Source organism: Hemicordylus capensis, chromosome 2 (genome assembly GCF_027244095.1).
Source record: "Hemicordylus capensis ecotype Gifberg chromosome 2, rHemCap1.1.pri, whole genome shotgun sequence".
Taxonomy (NCBI): domain Eukaryota; kingdom Metazoa; phylum Chordata; class Lepidosauria; order Squamata; family Cordylidae; genus Hemicordylus; species Hemicordylus capensis.
In genome coordinates, this window is record NC_069658.1 from 243750362 (window position 1) to 243771231 (window position 20870).

The 20870-nt window shown below is 46.8% G+C and overlaps 1 protein-coding gene and 1 long non-coding RNA gene across 4 annotated transcripts in view; one reads left to right on the plus strand and one right to left on the minus strand.

The window, feature by feature from the left end:
• LOC128347429 (zinc finger protein 420-like) overlaps positions 1-20870 on the plus strand; it is a 35865-nt gene that overhangs the window by 2632 nt on the left and 12363 nt on the right. Inside the window, exons 5-6 of one of the 3 annotated variants that reach the window (XM_053302075.1) lie at positions 480-606; positions 2660-5008. In XM_053302075.1, coding sequence (XP_053158050.1) covers positions 480-606; positions 2660-5008 — 2476 coding nt within the window. Of the gene's footprint in view, positions 1-479; positions 607-2659; positions 6143-20870 lie in introns of those variants that run through there. The other 2 variants (XM_053302066.1, XM_053302065.1) reach the window with 2 other exon arrangements.
• LOC128347618 (uncharacterized) lies at positions 5-20698 on the minus strand. Its single transcript, XR_008317619.1, has 3 exons — positions 20477-20698; positions 2633-2719; positions 5-638 (listed from the first exon to the last, which is right to left on the minus strand). It is a non-coding gene; the product is annotated as an uncharacterized LOC128347618 (long non-coding RNA).

Consider the following 20870-nt stretch of genomic DNA (forward strand, 5'->3'; position numbering starts at 1 on the left):
GAGAGATCGCTGGCCGAGGAGGAGGACAGGGAATGAAGAGATCACCGTTTTCTGTCCCATATTCCCCTGAGTGTGAAAGCATCTCTCCTTTGGCTTCTGCCGGAATTAAAAAACAAACAAACAAAACTTCTGGCTGGGAGGGCTATGGAGGATGGCAATTGGCCGTTGAAGGATAGTGTGTTTTCTAGAGTCAGTTCCTGGTGTCTCCCTGGTGTCTATTTTTATGTGCTATTTTTGAAACAATTTGGAGCACCTTTGAAACAAAGCACCTTCCCTCTCCATTTCTTTTTATTTGCTACGTAAACCCCTTTGAAGATTTTTGTGAAAAGTAGTATATAAATAGGATTAATGACACTGCAGGGGAATCTTTCCTGCCATTCATCTCCCAACGTACATTAACTGCCCATTTGGCATGTGCTTGGAAGGGAAAGGATCAGTGTGTGTTTTGTGAAGGAGGTAATGTTTTCTTCTTCTTCCAGGCTCTGGTGACCTTTGAGGAGGTGGCTGTGCATTTCACGGAGGAGGAGTGGGCTCTGTTGGATCAAGACCAAAGAGCCCTGCACAGGGAAGTCATGGAGGAGAATTATGAGAATGTGTCCTCTCTGGGTAAGGCTCCCTCTTCTTTGCTGCAGGGGAGACTGAAATAGGAAAAGAGAGATGGGTCTGATTTGCTGAAGTTGGTGAGAGCATGGTGTAGATAACTGGGTTCAGTTCACTTGTGGGCCAGAGAACCAGTGTGCTGTAGCAGTCAGAGTGTTAAAGATCTTGAAGACCTGGGATCAAATACTCCTCAGAGATGAAGCTTGTTGGGTGACTTTGAGCCAATAATCTCTCAGGCTAACCTTCCTCACAGGGTTCTTGTGAGTATCAAGGAGAACATAAGAACAATCCTGCTGGATCAGGCCCACGTCCCATCTAGTTCCAGCATCCTGTTTTACACAATGGCCCACCAGATGCTGCTGGAAGCCCACTGGCAGGAGTTGAGGGCATGCCCTCTCTCCTGCTGTTACTCCCCTGCAACTGGTATTCAGCGGCATCCTGCCTTTGAGGCTGGAGGTGACCCATACCTCTCAGACTAGTAGTTGCTGATAGACCTTTTACAGTCTGGAGAGAGGGGAGATCGGTTAGAAGGGGGAGATCTGGAATCCATTCCATAAAATGGAACCCTGGGGAGATTTCGTCTGACAGACTCTGAAAATATGAAGCTGCTTTATTTGGGGTCAGAGCATGGGTCCATCAAATTCATGGTTCTCTGCACTGACTGGAAGCAGCTTTGCAGGGTTTCAGATGGGGTTTTCCCCAGTCCTACCTGGAGATGCTGCCAGAGACTGAAGCAGAGACCTTCTACACATGCTCCTCCTCTCAACTACAGCCCCTTCCCTAAGAAGTTTTACAGTCTGGAGGGAGGGGGTGATCGGTTAGGAGAGGGAGATCTGGAATCCAAGCAGAGACTGGTCCTAGCAAACATTTCATCCTCACAGCTATATAATAGGACATCTCGCAAGCAGCAGATTGCAAGCCAAGTCCTGTGAATTACCTTCCACTAGAGGAGAGTCCCCATTTGGGCCCAGCACCTGAACCAATACTCTGGATAGTATTCATTTAGATTTCATTGCTCCTCACTAAGCCTTTTTGCCCGTGCTTCCCTCACCTCCCACCAAGCTCCTTGAGAACAAAGAAACCCTCTCTTCCTGCCCCATGTCCCTCTAGGACCCACCCAACACGTGCTGAGTGGCTGATCCCTAGAGCTCACTGCCTGTCAGTCAGGATGGGGTTCACTTCCAGTTCACTCTTTACAGGAAAGGAAAGGCTGTTACTGCCGGATTTTTAAACTCTCGTTTTAAACCAAAGGGTTTTGGATTTCTGAATTTTGCATTTATAGTCCGCTTTTCTTTCAAAGAGCCCAGAGCACTTTACATGGTTATGTTTATCCTCAACAACGCTGTGCAGTCGGTTAGGTTGAGAGAGAAGTGACTGACCCAGAGTCGCCCAGTGAGTTTCATGGCCGAATGGGGGATTTGAACTCGGGTCTTTCCAGTCCTAGTCCAACACTTTACCCACTGCACCCTAAGTTGCAAATTCCACACTGCCAATGTTCCTTGAAATTTACAGTGTTCATTTCAGTTGGGTGGGACAAAGTCTGATTGTTGCTGTGGCATGCAGTAGTAGCCATTGGGAGACCTTCCCCTCTGCCTTACTCAGAGCCGTGCTTCCTAGCCCAGATGTTTGCTCAGAAATCAGTGTAGCCAGTTGCAACAACAAAGTTGTTTTTAATTGTTATTTAAATATCTATGAAAATGTTTTTTTTTTATTTATTTTAGATACATGTTAGGTTATTATTATTTAGATATGTGTAAAGGTCCATTCTAAACTGCTTGTTTTTCTCTTTATAGTGTTCATGTAGATTTCAAAGTAAATATTCTTCAAGCTAGATATCTTGTTTTTCTCTATCCTGAGTTGGAGGGTGCCAAATCATACTCCACCTAGGGCACCCAAAATCCCAGGGCTAGCCCTGGGCTGCCTCCACCCATGCCTGGGGAACACAGACCAGTCTGTCTGGGTCCTTCTCCCATCAAGACAATCTGTAACTGGGGCTTTTTGATGGACCTGATGCCCCTTTATTGTCTCATACCTGATCAGTTTCCTCTCTTCATTCCAGCAGGTGCCAGTTGGGATATTGAGAATGAGGGAAACTGCCACAGAGGATTGTTGGCTGGTGCTGGAAGAACACAGAAGGAACAGCAAAGAATAAAAACTCAGGTCAAGCAGAAGAGGAGGAATGGATCTCCTGCTTCTCCTCATGATGAATTGCATACAATCACAATACTGGGGGGAAAGGAGAACGTAGTAGAGAAGACTCTTTGCCCTTTCTACAGGTGGAGCTTCAGTTCTGAATCCAGCCTTCAACCTCATGAGAATATACATACAGAGGAGAAACCATACAAATGCTTGGAATGTGGGAAAAGCTTCAGTCAAAGTGCACATCTCACTTCACACCAAGGGATTCACACAGGAGAGAAACGATATAGATGCTTGGAGTGTGGGAAGGGTTTCAGTCGCAGCTCAAACCTGACTTCACACCAAAGGATTCACACAGGAGAGAAACCATATACATGCTTGGAGTGTGGAAAGAGCTTCAGTCAAAGGGCACATCTCACTGTACATCAAAGGATTCACACAGGAGAGAAACCATATACATGCTTGGAATGTGGAAAGAGCTTCAGTGTGAGTTCACACCTCAATACACATCAAAGGATTCACATGGGAGAGAAACCATATAGATGTTTTGAGTGTGGAAAGGCCTTCAGTAAAAGTACAGGTCTCACTGTACATCAAAGGATTCACACAGGAGAGAAACCATATACATGCTTGGAGTGTGGAAAGAGCTTCCTTCGATCTGACTCCCTCACTTCACACCAAAGGATTCACACAGAAGAGAAACCGTATAGATGCTTTGAGTGTGGAAAGGCCTTCAGTAAAAGTACAGATCTCACTGTACATCAAAGGATTCACACAGGAGAGAAACCATATACATGCTTGGAGTGTGGAAAGAGCTTCCATCAGAGCTCAGGTCTGACTACACACCAGAGAATTCACACAGGAGAAAAACCTTATACATGCTTGGAATGTGGAAAGAGCTTCAGTGTGAGTTCACACCTCAAAACACATCAAAGGATTCACACAGGAGAGAAACCATATATATGCTTGGAGTGTGGAAAGAGCTTCCGTTATAGATCAGGCCTGATTTCACACCAAAGGATTCACACGGTAGAGAAACCATATAAATGTTTGCAGTGTGGTAAGGGTTTCATTCAGATTGGATATCTCACTACACATCAAAGGATTCACACAGGAGAGAAACCATATACATGCTTGGAGTGTGGAAAGAGCTTCTTTCATCGAGTAAGGCTGACTTTACATCAAAGGATTCACACAGGAGAGAAACCATATAGATGCTTGGAATGTGGAAAGGGCTTCAGACACAACAGAAACCTGACTTCTCATCAAAAGACTCTTTGCCCTTTCTACAGGAGGAGCTTCAGTTCTCAATCTAGTCTTCAACCTCATGAGAATATACATACAGAAGAGAAACCATACAAATGCTTGGAATGTGGGAAAAGCTTCAGTCAAAGTGCACATCTCACTTCACACCAGAGGATTCACACAGGAGAGAAACGATATAGATGCTTGGAGTGTGGGAAGGGTTTCAGTCGCAGCACAAACCTGACTTCACACCAAAGGATTCACACAGGAGAGAAACGATATAGATGCTTGGAGTGTGGAAAGGGTTTCAGTCGCAGCACAAACCTGACTTCACACCAAAGGATTCACACAGGAGAGAAACCATATACATGCTTGGAGTGTGGAAAGAGCTTCCGTGAGAGCTCAAGCCTGACTACACACCAGAGAATTCACACAGGAGAAAAACCTTATACATGCTTGGAATGTGGAAAGAGCTTCAGTGTGAGTTCACACCTCAATACACATCAAAAGATTCACACTGGAGAGAAACCATATAAATGCTTTGAGTGTGGAAAGGCCTTCAGTACAAGTACAGATCTCACTGTACATCAAAGGATTCACACAGGAGAGAAACCATATACATGCTTGGAGTGTGGAAAGAGCTTCTGTCAGAGCTCAGGCCTGACTACACACCAGAGAATTCACACAGGAGAAAAACCTTATACATGCTTGGAATGTGGAAAGAGCTTCAGTTATAGATCAGGCCTGATTTCACACCAAAGGATTCACATGGGAGAGAAACCATATAAATGTTTGCAGTGTGGTAGGGGTTTCATTCAGATTGAATATCTCACTACACACCAAAGGATTCACACAGCTGAGAAACCATATACATGCTTGGAGTGTGGTAAGGGCTTCAGTCGAAGTAAATATCTCACTTCACACCAGATGGTTCACACAGGGAAGAAACCATATAGGTGCTTGGAGTGCGGAAAGGGCTTCAGACAGAACAGAAGCCTGACTTCTCATCAAAAGCTTCATACTAGTGTTCCCATATAAATGCTTGCCGTGTGGGAAGAGCTTTGGTTGGAGACATTCCCTAATTTAAGAACATAAGAACAGCCCTGCTGGATCAGGCCCATGGCCCATCTAGTTCAGCATCCTTTTTCACACAATGGCACAATGGTACTCAGAGGCATCCTGCCTTTGAAGCTGGAGGTGGCCTATAGTCCTCCAACCTCCAATTCCAATTGGAATGTATGCACCTAATGAAAAGAAAGTTGAATTTTATAATTATCTGGAGCAGAAGATGGCTGAGTTTTCAAATATTAATTTGATTATATTGGGAGACTTTAATGGTGTTGTCTCTACAGCTTTGGATAGAAAATTTGATATATCTGAAAGGAACCTGCAAGGCAAGCTCCCTAAAGTATTTTTTGATTTAGCAGAACATATGGATCTTTATGATTTGTGGAGAATTAAAAATTCAAATGCAAAAGAATATACTTATTTCTCTGAAAGATATCAATCTCACTCAAGGATTGATATGGTTTGGGCATCAAAATCTATTACGCCATGTATAAAAAGAATGGATATTTTACCCAGGACTTTTTCAGATCATAATCCAATTTGTTTTACATGGAAGAAGAAAGGAATGGTTTCATTTCGTTGGAGATTGAATGAATATCTGCTGAAAAAATCAGATGTTGTGGAGAAAGCTAAAAAGAAGCTAAAGGACTATTTTGAATTGAATTTAAATCAATGAATGGACAATAAAACAATTTGGGATGCAGGTAAAGCGGTTATGAGAAGTTTCTTTATACAGCAAAATGCATACTTTAAAAAGCAAAGAGGATTGCAAAAAGAGACATTACTGATGCAGATTAGGGATGTGCATGGTCCAGAGCAGTCCGGACCGGCACCGAAGGGGGGCCTTCCTTTTAGGGCGGGGAGGGCTTGCTGCCCCCTCCCGCCTCTTTGCCCCCTCCAGCGCCTGTATTCTATTGTTCTATTGTCTTCTTCCCGGCGGGTAGACCAGGCCTCCAGCGAAAGTTCCATTAGCTGAGGAGTCCTATCGCGCGTGCGGACGCACCCAAGGCCCCAGTTGGGCCGGAGACTTTGGCAAGAGAGAAGCTCTGTTTGCGAGCTCCTCTCTTCTTTTGGCAAACGTGGTGAGCACTCGGGGGGGGGGGGGCGGCGGGAGGGAGGAGGGGCGGGAGGGCAGGAGTAGCTTTCCTTTGCCCCTAATCCGCTCGCGGGGTGGGCGGCGGAGGCAGCTGGGGCGGCTGGTTTCCAGCGCCCCAATTATACAATAGAATACGGGTGCTGGAGGGGGCAAAGAGGCGGGAGGGATAAGTAAGCCCTCCCGCCCTTAAAGGAAGACCCCCCACCCGGACCCGGACCGGCCAAGTCCGAACCGGTCTGGAAGTTCGGAGGCCTTTAGAATGGCCTCCAGACCGGTTCGGAAACACCCCTAATGCAGATTTCTAAAAAGGAAAGAGAATTATTATGGACTAAAGATAAGAAGACGATTACTCAAGCTATCAAAATGCTCCAACAACAACTTTCTATGTTAGTAGCAAATGAAGTTGAACAGAACTTAAAATATGTCAAGCAAAGGTCATATGAGTTTGCAAATAAACCAGACAAGTTGTTGGCTTGGCAAATTAGATCTGAGAGGGGGGGAAATTACATATCTAAAATACTTACCAAAAACGGGCTTTCTTGTGATGGTAAGGAAATAAGAGGAGAATTTTTAAAATACTATTCAGATTTTTATAAAGGGAATATAGTTGAAGACACAAAACTTGAGCAATTTCTTAAGACCAAAAATATTCCAAAACTTTCTAAGGAACACATAGAAATTATGAATGCTCCGATAACAATAATGGAAATAACTGAAGCAATAAATCAAAGCAAGGCGAATAAGGTGCCAGGACCTGATGGACTGTCAGCTTTGTACTACAAATTATTTAAAGATCAAAGTTTACAGCCTTTGCAATGGACTATGAATGATATTTTGCAAAGAGGAATTATGCTGGATTCTTGGAAGTATGCAAATATTGCGGTCATCCCAAAAGTGGATCAAGATTTAACGCAAGTTAAAAACTACAGGCCAATTTCACATTTAAATAATGATTATAAACTTTTTGCCGCTATTCTGGCAAGAAGAATGAAGACTATATTAAGGCTTTTTATTCATGAGGATCAAGCTGGCTTTTTGCCAAAGAGACAATTAAGAGATAATGTGAGAACAGTTTTGAATGTATTGGAGTATTATGAAAAACATAATAGGTAACAGGGGAGCAGGGTTATTCCATCTACCTTGCTGGGACCTACCATCTAGTCCCTTTGCCTCCTGTGGACATTCCAGCTCAGCCGGAGTGCAGCCTGCTTGTTGGCTGCCAAGTTCCAGCTGGCTGGTTGCCAGCCTCCCAGCTTGCTGAAGATTGCTTAAGTTCTACCACCTGCCGCCTGTCCTGGGAGCTGCTTGTGTGAGGAGTGGCTTCTGGGGCTTGCAGGCTTAAAAGCAAGGAGGCTCGCCATAGGCGTAGCCGTTGGCGTGTCCGTCAGGCCACCTGTTGGCAGCCGCCAAAGCCGGCCGCCAAAGGGGGCCTGCCTTTGGGGGTGGGGCTGGGGGGTTGGGTTGGGCCAGGCCTCTTGCAGACATGTGTTTGGGCTCTCTTGGGGGGGATGGTGCTGGGGGTGTGCCTAGCGGTTCAGGGGCAGCTATTACTGTAGTGGTGGGGAATAGAAGAATTGGCGCTGGCAGAGCAGCTGGCCGTTACAGGGGAAGGGAAGTCAGTAATTTAATAACTGTTTCCACTTCCAACTGTTCTGTCAACTCTTTGGCCTTGGGGAGCAGCTCCAACGACCCACAGAATCTGGTCTTGCTCCTTTGCAATGCCAGGTCAGTTCAGAATAAGACCGAAATTGTCCACGGTTTGATCGTGGATGAGGGAGCTGACCTGGCATGTATAACGGAGACCTGGTTGGGGGAGGCGAGTGGTCCAGTGTGGGCTCAGCTTCTCCCACCAGGTTACTCTGTCGTGGAACAGGCCAGGGGAAGTGGGCGGGGGGGGTGGAGTGGCTGTGGTCCATAAGAATACCATTTCCCTTACCAGGGCCCCTGTGAGACAGCTGACTTATATTGAGTGCATATTTTTGAGGCTGGGAACTAGGAATAGACTGGGGATTCTGGTGGTGTACTGTCCACCCCGCTGCCCAACTGACTCCCTAACTGAGCTGAAGGAGCTGGTCGCGGAGTTGGTGTTGGAGTCTCCTAGACTTTTGGTGCTGGGGGACTTCAATATCCACTTTGGGGCTGGCTTGTCTGGTGTGGCTCAGGAGTTCATAGCAGCCATGACAACTATGGGCCTATCTCAACTAGTTTCTGAACCGACTCACATTGCCAGCCATGCACTTGATTTGGTCTTCTGTTCGGATCAGGGGGGTGTTCCGTGGGTGGGGAATCCAGTGGTTTCCCCATTGTCATGGACGGACCACTACCTGGTTAAGATTGGTCTCACAGCCGCAATCCACCCCTGCAGGGGTGGTGGACCTATTAGGATGGTCCGTCCGAAAAGGCTGCTGGACCCAGTGGGATTTCAAAAGGCCTTGGAGGATTTTGATGTTGGTGCGGCCGGTGATTCTGTCGATGCCCTGGTGGGAACCTGGAACAGGGAACTCAACAGGGCAGTAGACACGATTGCTCCTAAGCGTCCCTTCCGACCTGCTGCAAAAAGGGCCCCTTGGTATACTGAGGAGCTGCGGGGGCTGAAGCGGTTGGGTAGGCGACTAGAGCGCAAGTGGAAGAGAACTCGGTCAGAATCTGACAGGATTCAGCACGTGACCCATTTGAAGGCTTATGCGGTGGCAGTGCGCACAGCGAAAAAGAGATTCTGGTATGCGCACATTGCAGCTGCAGGTTCACGCTCGGCGGAGCTATCCCGGGTTGTGAGGAGTTTGGTTTCTCCTCCTTCTACTTCCAATCAATCCCCGGGGTTGCTCTGCTGTGATACCTTTAGTGGGTTCTTTGCAAATAAGATCTCCTGTATTCGGGCTGACTTGGACTCCACTATTTCTGCAAGGTCTATGGAGGAGGTGTCCAGCAATCCCTCTTGCAGTATTAGATTGGATCAGTTTCAATCTGTGACTCCTGAGGATGTGGACAAGCTGCTTGGGGCGGTGCAGCCTACCACCTGTTCTCTGGATTCTTGCCCGACTTGGCTGCTTCTATCTAGCAGGGAGATAGTTGGAGGTGGCCTAATTAATATCATAAATGCATCGCTGAGGGAGGGTAGGGTGCCTCCCTGCCTGAAGGAGGCAATTATTAGACCACTCTTAAAGCAACCTTCCCTGGACCCCTTAGCAATGGACAGCTACAGGCCAATCTCCAATCTCCCTTGGTTGGGCAAGGTGATTGAGAGGGTGATGGCTGACCAGCTCCAGGCAGTCTTGGAGGAAACTGATTATCTAGACCCATTTCAAACTGGCTTTAGAACGGGCTATGGAGTTGAGACAGCCATGGTCGGCCTGTCGGATGACCTTTACCGGGGAATTGACAGAGGGAGTGTGACTCTGCTGGTTCTTCTGGATCTCTCGGCGGCGTTTGATACTATCGACCATGGTATCTGGATCGCCTGGGGGAGTTGGGGATAGGGGGCACTGCTTTGCAGTGGTTCCGTTCCTATCTCTCGGGCAGATTCCAGATGGTGGAGCTTGGTGACAGTTGCTCCTCAAAACGGGAGCTGTTATATGGAGTCCCTCAGGGCTCCATTCTGTCACCAATGCTTTTTAACATCTACATGAAACCGCTGGGTGAGGTCATCAGGAGGTTTGGTGCTGGGTGTTATCAGTATGCTGATGACACCCAAATCTACTTCTCCTTTTCATCCCCAGGAAATGGCACTCATTCTCTAAATGCCTGCCTACAGGCAGTAATGGGCTGGATGAGGGAGAACAAATTGAAGCTGAATCCAAGCAAGACGGAGGTGCTCATTGTGGGGGCTCAGAATCTGAGGGGTGAGTTAGATCTTCCTGTGCTGGATGGGGTTACACTCCCCCAGAAGGAGCAGGCATGCAGCTTGGGAGTACTCCTGGACCCAGGCCTCACCCTGGTTTCTCAGGTGGAGGCCATGGCCAGGAGTGCTTTTTACCAGCTTCGGCTGATTTGACAGCTGCGCCCATTCCTCGAAGAGGATAACCTCAAAACAGTGGTGCATCAGCTGGTAACCTCCTGGCTTGACTATTGCGATGTGCTCTACGTGGGGCTGCCTTTGTACATAGTCCGGAAACTTCAGTTAGTTCAGAATGCGGCAGCCAGATTGGTCTCTGGGACAACCCAGAGAGACCATATGATGCCTGTTTTGAAACAGTTACACTGGCTGCCAATATGTTTCCGGGCAAAATACAAAGTGCTGGTTATTACCTTTAAAGCCCTGAACGGCTTGGGTCCAAGATATCTTAGAGAGCGCCTTCTTTTACATGATCCCCACCGCACGTTAAGGTCATCTGGGGAGGTCCGTCTCCAGTTGTCACCAGTTCATTTGGTGACGACTCAGAGGCGGGCCTTCTCTGTAGCTGCTCCTGGACTGTGGAATGCACTCCCAGCGGAAATTCATAATCTTGATTCTTTGCTGCCCTTCAAGAGAGCCCTTAAAACCTGTTTGGCCTGGCCTTTCAGGGTTTTTAATTAGTTTTAATTGTTTTAATACCTGGTTTTCAGGGTTTTAATTGTATTGATAGTTTAATTGTATTTTAAGTTGTTTTAAAATGGTATTTATATTTGTATCTCTGTTTTAATTGTTTTTAATGTTTTCTGTTTTAATTGTAAACCGCCCTGAGCCATTTCGGAAGGGTGGTATATAAATCAAATAAATAAATAAATAAAATAATGACAAACAGATGGCGATGATTTTTCTGGATGCAGAGAAGGCTTTTGACAACGTTTCTTGGCAATTTATGTGGAGAGTATTGGATGCAATGGGCGTTGGCAACAATTTTATTAGGACTATCAAGACAATTTATTTGGAACAATATGCTAAGATTATTGTAAATGGGGAATTATCAGATAATTGCAAAATACAAAAGGGGACTAGACAAGGATGTCCACTTTCCCCATTGCTTTTTACATTAGTCTTAGAAGTGCTCTGTAGAAATATTAGAGAAGACGATCAATTACAGGGCCCGAAAATTGGGAAACAAGAGTATAAACTAAGAGCCTTTGCGGATGATGTTGTGTTCTTTTTAGAAAATCCACTGGACAAGATTGGAAGACCCTTGGAAAAAATACAACAATTTGGCCAATTGGCTGGGTTTTATATAAATAAGACTAAAACAAAGGTCCTGACTAAAAATATGGATCGGAAATCTAAGGATAGATTTTTTGAAATAAGTGAGTTGAAAGTGGAGAAGAAAATTAAATATCTGGGGGTTTGGCTGACAAATAATAATTCTTTGTTGTTCTCAAATAATTAAATTAAAATATGGAATACAGTGGAAACTGATTTACAAAGATGGACTAATATGAATTTGTCTTTAATGGAAAGAATTTCAGTGGTGAAAATGAACGTCTTGCCTAAAATGTTATTTCTATTTCAGACTATTCCTATAATAAATACCTTAACTTGTTTGAAGCAATGGCAGAGAGACATAACCAAATTTGTTTGGCAAGGGAAAAGACCAAGAAGTAATTTTAAGAATTTAACAGATGCAAAGGAAAGAGGTGGTCTTACCCTACCAGACTTAAGGTTGTATTTTGATGCTGTCTGTTTGACGTGGTTAAAAGAATGGATAACATTAAGAAATCCTAGAATACTTGATTTGCAAGGATTTGATAGAAGGTATGGATGGCATTCATATTTGTGGTATGAAAAAAGTAAAATACATAAAGATTTTCTGAATCACTATGTAAGAAGGAGTCCAATGAGGGTGTGGCTAAAATATAAAAAATGGCTGGAACCTAAAACTCCGTTATGGGTATCTCCGATTGAAGCTTTAGCACGTAAAGAGGTAAATATGCAAGCGCAATGGGGTACTTATAGGGATCTGTTATATTTTCAAGAAAAGGGTTGTAAGTTAAAAAGTTTAATTGAAGTACAAAATTTGGTTAGTGATTGGTTTCAGTACCATCAGTTAAATGAAGTTTATAATAAGGATCTTAAAGTTGGATTTGAGGATCAGATGTCGAGATTTGAGGAAGAGCTGTGTGAAAATGATGAAAAATTAGTTTCTAAAATGTATAAGCTCTTGCTTTTGGAGGAGACAAGAGATGAAGTGGTTAAAACGACTATGGTAAAGTGGGCTCAAGATGTGGGGTGTAATATAGAAATGGCAGCCTGGGGAAAATTATGGAAAAATGATTTAAAATTCACTGCATGTTATGTTTTAAAAGAAAATTACTATAAAATGATGTATAGGTGGTATTTGACAGCAAAAAAACCTGGCATTAATGTATAAAAATGTTTCAAACAAATGTTGGAAATGTGGACACTCTGAAGGAACCTTTTTTCATATGTGGTGGACTTGTAGGAAGGCTAAAGCATTTTGGGACATGATATATAATGAGTTAAAGAAAATATTTAAAATGACATTTCCTAAGAAGCCAGAATCCTTCCTGCTGGGAATAACACAAAGAGTGTTTTCTACAACTAATTTAACATGTTTTATGTACGCTACCAGGGCGGCCACAATAATATATGCACAGAAATGGAAGAGTAATGAACTGCCTTCAAAAGACGATTGGCTGATAAAAATTCTGGAATATGCGGAGATGGCAAAACTTACAGTACTGATAAGAGAACAAAATTTAGAATGTTTTAAAGAAGATTGGAAACCATTTTTATTGTATTTAAAGAATTATTTTCCTAATATTGATTTTACAACAGGGTTTGAAATTTAGTAATATTAGCAGGTTGAGTAGATCAAAATTGTGTTTGTAAGATTTAAATTTTATGTTTTGAATTATTATTATAGCAAGGGTTAATTATATAGTTGGTAATTCACAAGGAGGTGTGAGCGGGAAGTCTGTATTTGTTTAATGTGTTGTGAATGATTATTGTTAAAATTAATAAATATTCAATTAAAAAAAAAATTCTTGGCAATCAATTTCTTGGGATGACCTCTGGTTCTAGTGTTATGGGAGAGGGAGAACAATTTCTCTCTATACACTTTTTCCACACCATGCATGATTTTATAGACCTCTATCGTGTCTTCACGCAGGCATCTTTTTTTCTAAACTAAAAAGCCCCAGGTGTTGTAGCCTTGCCTCATAAGGAAGGTGCTCTAGGCCCTGAACTTCTTGGTTGCCCTCTTCTGCACCTTTCCCAGTTCTACAATGTCCTAGGGGTGTGTCCGAACCGGTCTGGAGGCCATTCTAAAGGCCTCCGAACTTCCAGACCGGTTCGGACTTGGTCGGTCCGGGTCCGGGTGGGGGGTCTTCCTTTAAGGGCGGGAGGGCTTGCTTACCCCTCCCGCCTCTTTGCCCCCTCCAGCGCCCGTATTCTATTGTATAATTGGAGCGCTGGAAACCAGCCGCCTCCAACGCCCCCCCCCCCGCGAGCGGATTAGGGGCAAATTAAAGCTACTCCCGCCCTCCCACTTCTTCCCGGCGGGTAGACCGGGCCTCCGGCGAAAGTTCCATTAGCTGAGGACTCCTATTGTGCGTGCGCGCGTGCCCAAGACCCCAGTTGGGCCGGAGACTTTGGCAAGAGAGGAGCTCTGTTCGCGAGCTCCTCTCTTTTTTTGGCAAACGTGGTGAGCACTCGGGTGGGGCGGCGGGAGGGCGGGAGTAGCTTTTCTTTGCCCCTAATCCGCTCGCGGGGGGGGGGGGAGGTGGCTGGGGCGGCTGGTTTCCAGTGCCCCAATTATACAATAGAATACAGGCGCTGGAGGGGGCAAAGAGGCGGGAGGGGTAAGCAAGCCCTCCCCGCCCTAAAAGGAAGGCCCCCCTTCGGTGCCGGTCCGGACTGCTCCGGACCATGCACATCCCTACAATGTCCTTCTTTAGATATGGTGATCAGAATTTTACTCAGTACTCCCAAGTGTGGCCACACCATAGTTTTATTATAATATTAGCAGTTTTATTTTCAATCCCTTTCCTTATTGTCCCTCGCATGGAATTGGCCTTTTCCACATCTGCCGCACATCTGCAAATTTTGCCACCTCGCTGCTTACCCCAACTTCCGGGTCATTTATGAATAAATTAAAAAGCACCAGTCCCAGTACAGATCCTTGCGGGACCCCAATTCTGACTTCCCTACATTGTGAAAACTCTCCATTTATACCTACCGCCTGTTTCCTCTCATAAAAACATAAGAACAGCACTGCTGGATCAGGCCAAAGGACCATCTAGTCCAGCATCCTTTTTCACACAATGGCCCACCAGATGCCGCTGGAAGCCTACAGGCAGGAGTTGAGGGCATGCCCTCCGTCCTGCTGTTACTCCCCTGCAACTGGTACTCAGAGGCATCCTGCCTTTGAGGCTGGAGGTGGCCTATAGCCCTCCAACTAGTAGCCGATGATAGACCTCTCCTCCATAAAGTTATCCAAACCCCTATTAATGCTATCCAGGTTGTTAGCTGTCATCACATCTTGTGGCAGATTTTTCCACACAACGCATAATCAACTTGTGGAATTCTCTGGAATTTTGGAGTTGTAATCAAGAACATCTGGGAATCCTTGTTAGAGGGAACCCTGCTCGGGAGTGACAGAAAGACGACTTTTCTTGGGAAGCAGACCAGGGAGCAGCAAGTAGCAGTGAAGAATCAAGGGAGTTAGATAGCCGGGATGGATCCAGAGGGCATCTGTTCTCGTGAAGCCAGCTCTAGGTGTTAGCGAGGAAATTGGATCTGGCAAGGTAACTGATCTAGGGCCTGGAAGCAAGGGTGACCGGCAGAGCAGAACACCAGCTAAGTGGTATAGCAAGTGCCCGCTGCAGTGTCCAAGTAAGGGGTGACTCCACAAGGTGGTAACCAAGTGGGTAGCACTGGAGACCAAGGGGAGCACACTGGCTGAAGAATCCAGGGGCACATAAAGCCCAAAACGTGTCCTGAGGGGACATTCCAATTGACCTTCTTTCTTGGCTAGGGCAGTTCTGGGAAGTTTCAAAAGATCCCATTGTTTTGTCTGTTGTGCTGCACTACAACACAATGCATGAATGGGATAATGCAAATGGAGTGGCTGAATGTGTAAACGAATCAGTGTTTTAATGGGTACTTCTCTGAGTTCCTATTGCCCACTCTAGCCTGCTTTTGACAAGGAGGGAATGCACATTTGTGGAGCCTTATCTGACTTCCTGCTGAGGTAATTGGTTTTTTGCTCATTTGAGGCATCTATGGAGAGGAGGTAAATCAAAGGGGGGTCAATCCTGCAGAGAGACCTTGAACAGAGAGTTAACTGAGGTGAGTTAACTTCAGGAGTCTCTTCAGGTATCCCAGCATGGGCAAGGCGAGCTCCCTTTCAATTTGGCTCTTTTGCAGTTGCTAAATCTAGGGGTAACTGCCCCACTGCCTACTGAGCAACTGTTCCCCAATATGCCAACAAGCGGAGAGCTCACGATATGTTCACCTTTGGAGAACATATTAAAGGGCATGATACTAATAAGGATTGTGCATGTTCAACCCACTAAATTGAGAAAAGGAGCTCTATTGCGTGGCAGTTTGTATAGAAACCATAAGTTTGGTTTTTCTCACCATAGATAACTCAAGTTTCTAAAGATGAAGGAGTCATTGCAAGGAATAAGTGATTATAAGTAACCCATTTCCCCCCTCTTACAGCAAGTTAGGCACAGGTGTTACCATGGTGTAATCCTGTTGTACTACTTACAAAAATGCCAAATGGCTATTGCAATCTTTTAAAGATCTGATTTACATCCTTCTGGCAATATTTATTTCTATGGTGGTTATCATGATTGTAAATAAATTGAGTCTATTTTTTATTTGATTTATATTTAACTAGTGTTTCAGGCCCGTTGTGATAACGGGCGCTAGTAGGGGAGAGTTCCCCCCCCCGCCCCACTTCCTCTGGCCTCCCCCCCCCCACGCCCTCCCAGCTGGCCGAGACTTCCTTACCCAAAGCAGCCCGCGACAGTCGGGCGATCAAAAATCCATTTTTTGCGAAGAAGAGAGGAGCTCCGGAACAGAGCTCCTCTCTGTGCTAAGCCAATGCCCAAACTGCTGCTATGGACGCAAAGGACGCAATAGGTGTCCTTTGCGCCCAAAGCACCACTTCGGGGAGAGACTTAGCACAGAGAGGAGCTCTGTTCGGGAGCTCCTCTCTTCTTCGCAAAAACAGCTTTTAGTTCGCCCGACTGTCGCGGGCTGCTTCGGGTAAGGAGGTCTCGGCCAGCTGGGAGGGCGGTTGGCGGCCATGGCGGCGGCCGCGGAGGCATTCTTCTGGGCCGTTTTGGCCCTTAATCATTTGCGGGGGGGGAGCGGGGAAGGAGTATGTGGGCAGCTGGGAGGGCGGGAGAGTGGGCGGTGGCAGTGGCCGGGCAGACTCTGGGGGCGGCGCTGCCGGTCCGGTCCGCCCCCGCCTCACATTCCCGGCCGGTCTCCCCGGACGGGCAAGGGCCCCAAGGACTTGCAGCCGCCTGGCTGCGGCGGCGGTGCCAGGCCTCGGCGGCGGCTCTGCCGCCACCTCGGCCGGCTTACCCCATCACCTCCTCCCCCCGCCCGGCTTCGGCGGCGCGGCTCCACCGCCGCCTTGGCCGCGCTGCGTCCTCTGGCCGAGGCGGCGGCTTTGCCGCCGCCTCGGCCAGTCTCCTCCTTCCCCGCATTCCCGGCTTCTTCGGGGCGGCCGCTTCTGGCCGCCCAAGATGGCCACCGGGTGCCGGCCCTCATGTCTCCCTTGCGCTGTTCTGCGCCTGCGCTTCGCGCAGGCGCAGAACAGGGCAGGGAGGCACGAACACACGCTTGGTGCCCGTCCACGGACGGACACCAAGCGTTTTATTAGAGAGGATGTCTTATTTATATGGTTGCTTCAACTGTGTAATGAGAATTTTTTGGCTGCAAGCATGTGTATAGACATGTTCAAAGTGTTTTATTGTACATTTATTGAGAGGGTTGTAACTTGTGGATAAATTGTTCTTGAGTTTTAGCTATTCACACCTAAGTGGTATTTCACATACTTATTACACTGTATTAAAGCATTTCCCATTAGTACTCGCTACAGCATGCTATTGCATGAGAAGATTTGAACCCAGCTCTTCCTGGTTGAGGCCTCAGACTAATGATTGTGCCCACATTTGGTGAAGCTGTCTATCTCCCAGAGCTAGGCACAGAATTGAAAGAGGCATTTTGAAAGCGGGATGTAGACAGAATTGTGAGGTGTGTTCAGCCACCATAAAAGAAGCAGCATTTCTTTTCAGGCATGTTCAGAACCTCAGACCTGTCCACATTCTCAGGAGTCTCCAAACTGCTTCAGCTACTGTATCCTATATAATAAAAGGCTAAGTGAGTGGCCGTGGCTTTGGAACGTTGGGGATCTGCGTCCCTGCCTCCCTGGGCTGTTCTGGGCCTGCGCGAAGCGCAGGCCCAGAAGAGCCCAAGGGACACAGGACCTCAGACACCAGTGTCCCACAGCCACGGGTGGCCATTAGCCGGTGTGTGGCGGCGGGGGAAAGTGGCCGAGGCGGCGGCGGAGCCGCCGCCTCAGCCATGAGCTATGGCACGGCGAGAGGAGGCCGAGGCAACCAGAAGCAGCCGCCCTGAAAAAGGCGAGGGCAATGGCGGCGGGGGAAGACCGAGACGGGGGAAGCTGGGCGAGGTGGCGGCGAAGCCGCCAAGGAGGCCCCCGCCCGCTCACAGCCGTCGCCGCCGCCTGCTCACCCGCCCTCCCAGCTGCCCAAAATGAAGCTGGGCGAGGTGGCGGCGAAGCCGCTAACGAGGCTCCCACCCGCTCACAGCCGCCGCCGCCGCCTGCTCACCCGCCCTCCCAGCTGCCCAAAATCACCTTCCCCGCTCCCCCCCAAAAAAGATTAAGGGCCAAAATGGCCCATGAGAAGGTCGCCGCCCCCGCTTATCGCCCTCCCAGCTGTTGAAGACCACCTTACCCGCTCCAGCCCGAGGGAAAAGAGAGGAGCTCACGAGCAGAGCTCCTCTCTGTGCTAAGTCACTGCTCAAACTGCCGCTATGGACGCAAAGGACGCCTATTGCGTCCATTGCGACAGTATAGGCAGCAGCTTAACACAGAGAATAGCTCTGTTCCCGAGTTCCTCTCTTCTCCTTCGGGCTGGAGCGGGTAAGGTGGGCTCCGGCAGCTGGGTGCGCGGGAGGGCGATAGGCGGGGGCGGCCACCTTCTCATGGGCCATTTTGGCCGTTATTCATCCACCCCCCCCCAAAAAAAAAGTAAAAGCAAAATAAGGAAGAACAAAAACAGAGAACAACAACAAAACAAAAAACAAAAAGAGAGAGGGGACAAGGGGGGGGGGGAAGAGACAGAAAGAGAGAGAGAGAGACAGAAAAGACGGGATAGAAAGCTAGCGCCCGTTATCATAACGGGCTTAAAAATACTAGTATGCTCCATAATTGGTTTAGCTGGGTTTCTAAAAGAACTGGACAAACCCATGGAGAAGGAGAGGCCCATCACATTCTGTTAGGTATGAATACCTCCGAGTAGCAATAGTGACTAATTAGTCATTATTAGTCACACACACACACACACACACACACACACAGTGACGGTCACTATATCCTGCTGTCACGCTTTTAGTGGATTCTTTACAGATAAATTCTCTTGTATCCGGGCCAACTTGGACTCCACTGTTTCTGCAGAGTCTATTGAGGGGGTGTCCAGCAATCCCACTTGCTGAATTAGATTGGACCAGTTTCAATCTGTTACTCCTGAGAATGTGGACAAGCTACTTGGGGCAGTGTGGCCTACCACTTGTTCTTTGGATCCTTGCCCAATTTGGCTGCTTTCGTCTTGTAGGGAAATTGACATCAGTTGACATCATTAATGCATCACTGAGGGAGGGCAGAATGCCCTCTTCTTTGAAGGAGGCAGTGGTTAAACTGCTTCTTAAGAAGCCTACCTTGGATCCCTCGGTGATGGATAGCTATAGGCTTTTCTCCAATCTCCCATGGTTGGGCAAGGTGATTAAGAGAGTGGTGCCTAATCAGCTCAAAGTGGTTTTGGAGGAAACTGATTATCTAGACCCACTTCCAACTGACTTTAGACCTATGGGGTTGAGTCAGCCTTGGTCGGCCTGATGGAGAACCTCTGTTGTGGAATCTACAGAGCGAGTGTGACTTTGCTGGTTCTTTTGAATCTCTCAGCGGCTTTTGATACCATCAACCATGGTATCCTTCTGGATCACCTAGGGGAGTTGGGGATAGGAGGCACTGCTTTGCAGTGGTTCTGCTCCTATCTCTCGGGCAGATTCCAGATGATGGTGCTTGGTGACGGTATCTCTTCTACACAGGAGCTATGATATGGGATCCCTCAGGGCTCTGTTCTGTCACCAATGCTTTTTAATATCTACATGAAACTTCTGGGTGAGGTCATCAGGGGATTTGGCGCTGGGTGTTATCAGTATGCTGATGACACACACATCTATTTCTCCTTGGGTCTCCCCGGTCCTCGTCCAGCATTCTAACCACTACACCACGCTTGTGAGTGTTCCTGTAGGTTCTCCACGCATGTAGAAATGCTGAGACTTCTCTTAGGAAGGATGAGACCCCATTGTTGCTGACCTACAACCCCCAGGATTTCCCATGCAGAAGGGATTAATGGCTAGATCAGTCTAAACCTGTGGTGAAGCCTGGCCTTTCATATGTTTTGTGCTTTCAGTGATTATGTGGCCACAAATGTGGAATGAAGGGAAAATGCCTTTTCTGAAAGCTGCTTTGTAATTACTTTGTTCTCATGGAATGGGAAAGTGCCTTTACAATCCAGTGCCTTTGTAATCGTTCCATTCTCCATTTTCTGAGATAGAAACTGCTCGGAGTTTAGGGCGATGGTTCAGCCGCAAAGAGTGTGAGACAGAACTCAGGTTTGCACTGGTCAAGAAATAGTTAATAGGGTTTGTAAGTTATCTTGTTGCTAATTGCCAGTTGTAAAATCATAAATTAGCTGACTTGGCTGGAATGTGAGGGAGGCCCCCCTTTCCTTGTATCTCCTGAAAAGCCAAGCCTGCAAAAGCCTGCAAAAATAACACCTCAAGGACACATCTAGCTAGAGAAAGAAGGGAGATGGTTCCGCTTATCAATAGGCAGTAGAAAAAGGCTTGATTGTAATAGAGGAATGTTGTCTAATTAGCAAATGATTATAATATTTGTAATATGATGGACAATGATGCTAACCAATGAGATTGTATCCACTGAATGTAACTATGCCAAAGTATAAAAAACCTGAGACAAAGGCAGCTGCGTATGACTCTCTGGAACAGCCGTGAGGCACAGAGAAGTTCGCCGCCAGCACTGGCTGTAAAACAATTAAAAAAGTGTTTGCTTCTTTCAATCATCCTTGTCGTCTGGTTTATGAGAACTGGGTTCCCCAGGTAACACTTACATTGACCGCCAGATATCCGCATTCTTTCCCAGCCATGTATATAGTCACCCAATACATAAGATGGCTCCTTCAACTCTTCAAGGCTTGCTGGTTAAGATCACCTGTGATGGCAGGAAATAGAAATGGCTGTTTCCTTTTGGTATTTTCTGCTGAAATTCCATGCATTTTGAGCAGATTTCCTTTTAAAAGAAGAAGTGTTCCCAAAGGAAGGCAGTTGCTGTGTTTTGCCAGTTTCAAGATGGCTGCTTTTCCTGTCCCTGTATCTAAATAGGGACTCCCAAAACAGATGGTCTCTGAAGGCCGCATTTGAGACAGGATTTACTTATTTTTACATTTGTGTTCTGCTCTTCCTCCAAGGGGACTAGAGCAGTGTACATAGTTAAGTTTCTCCTCA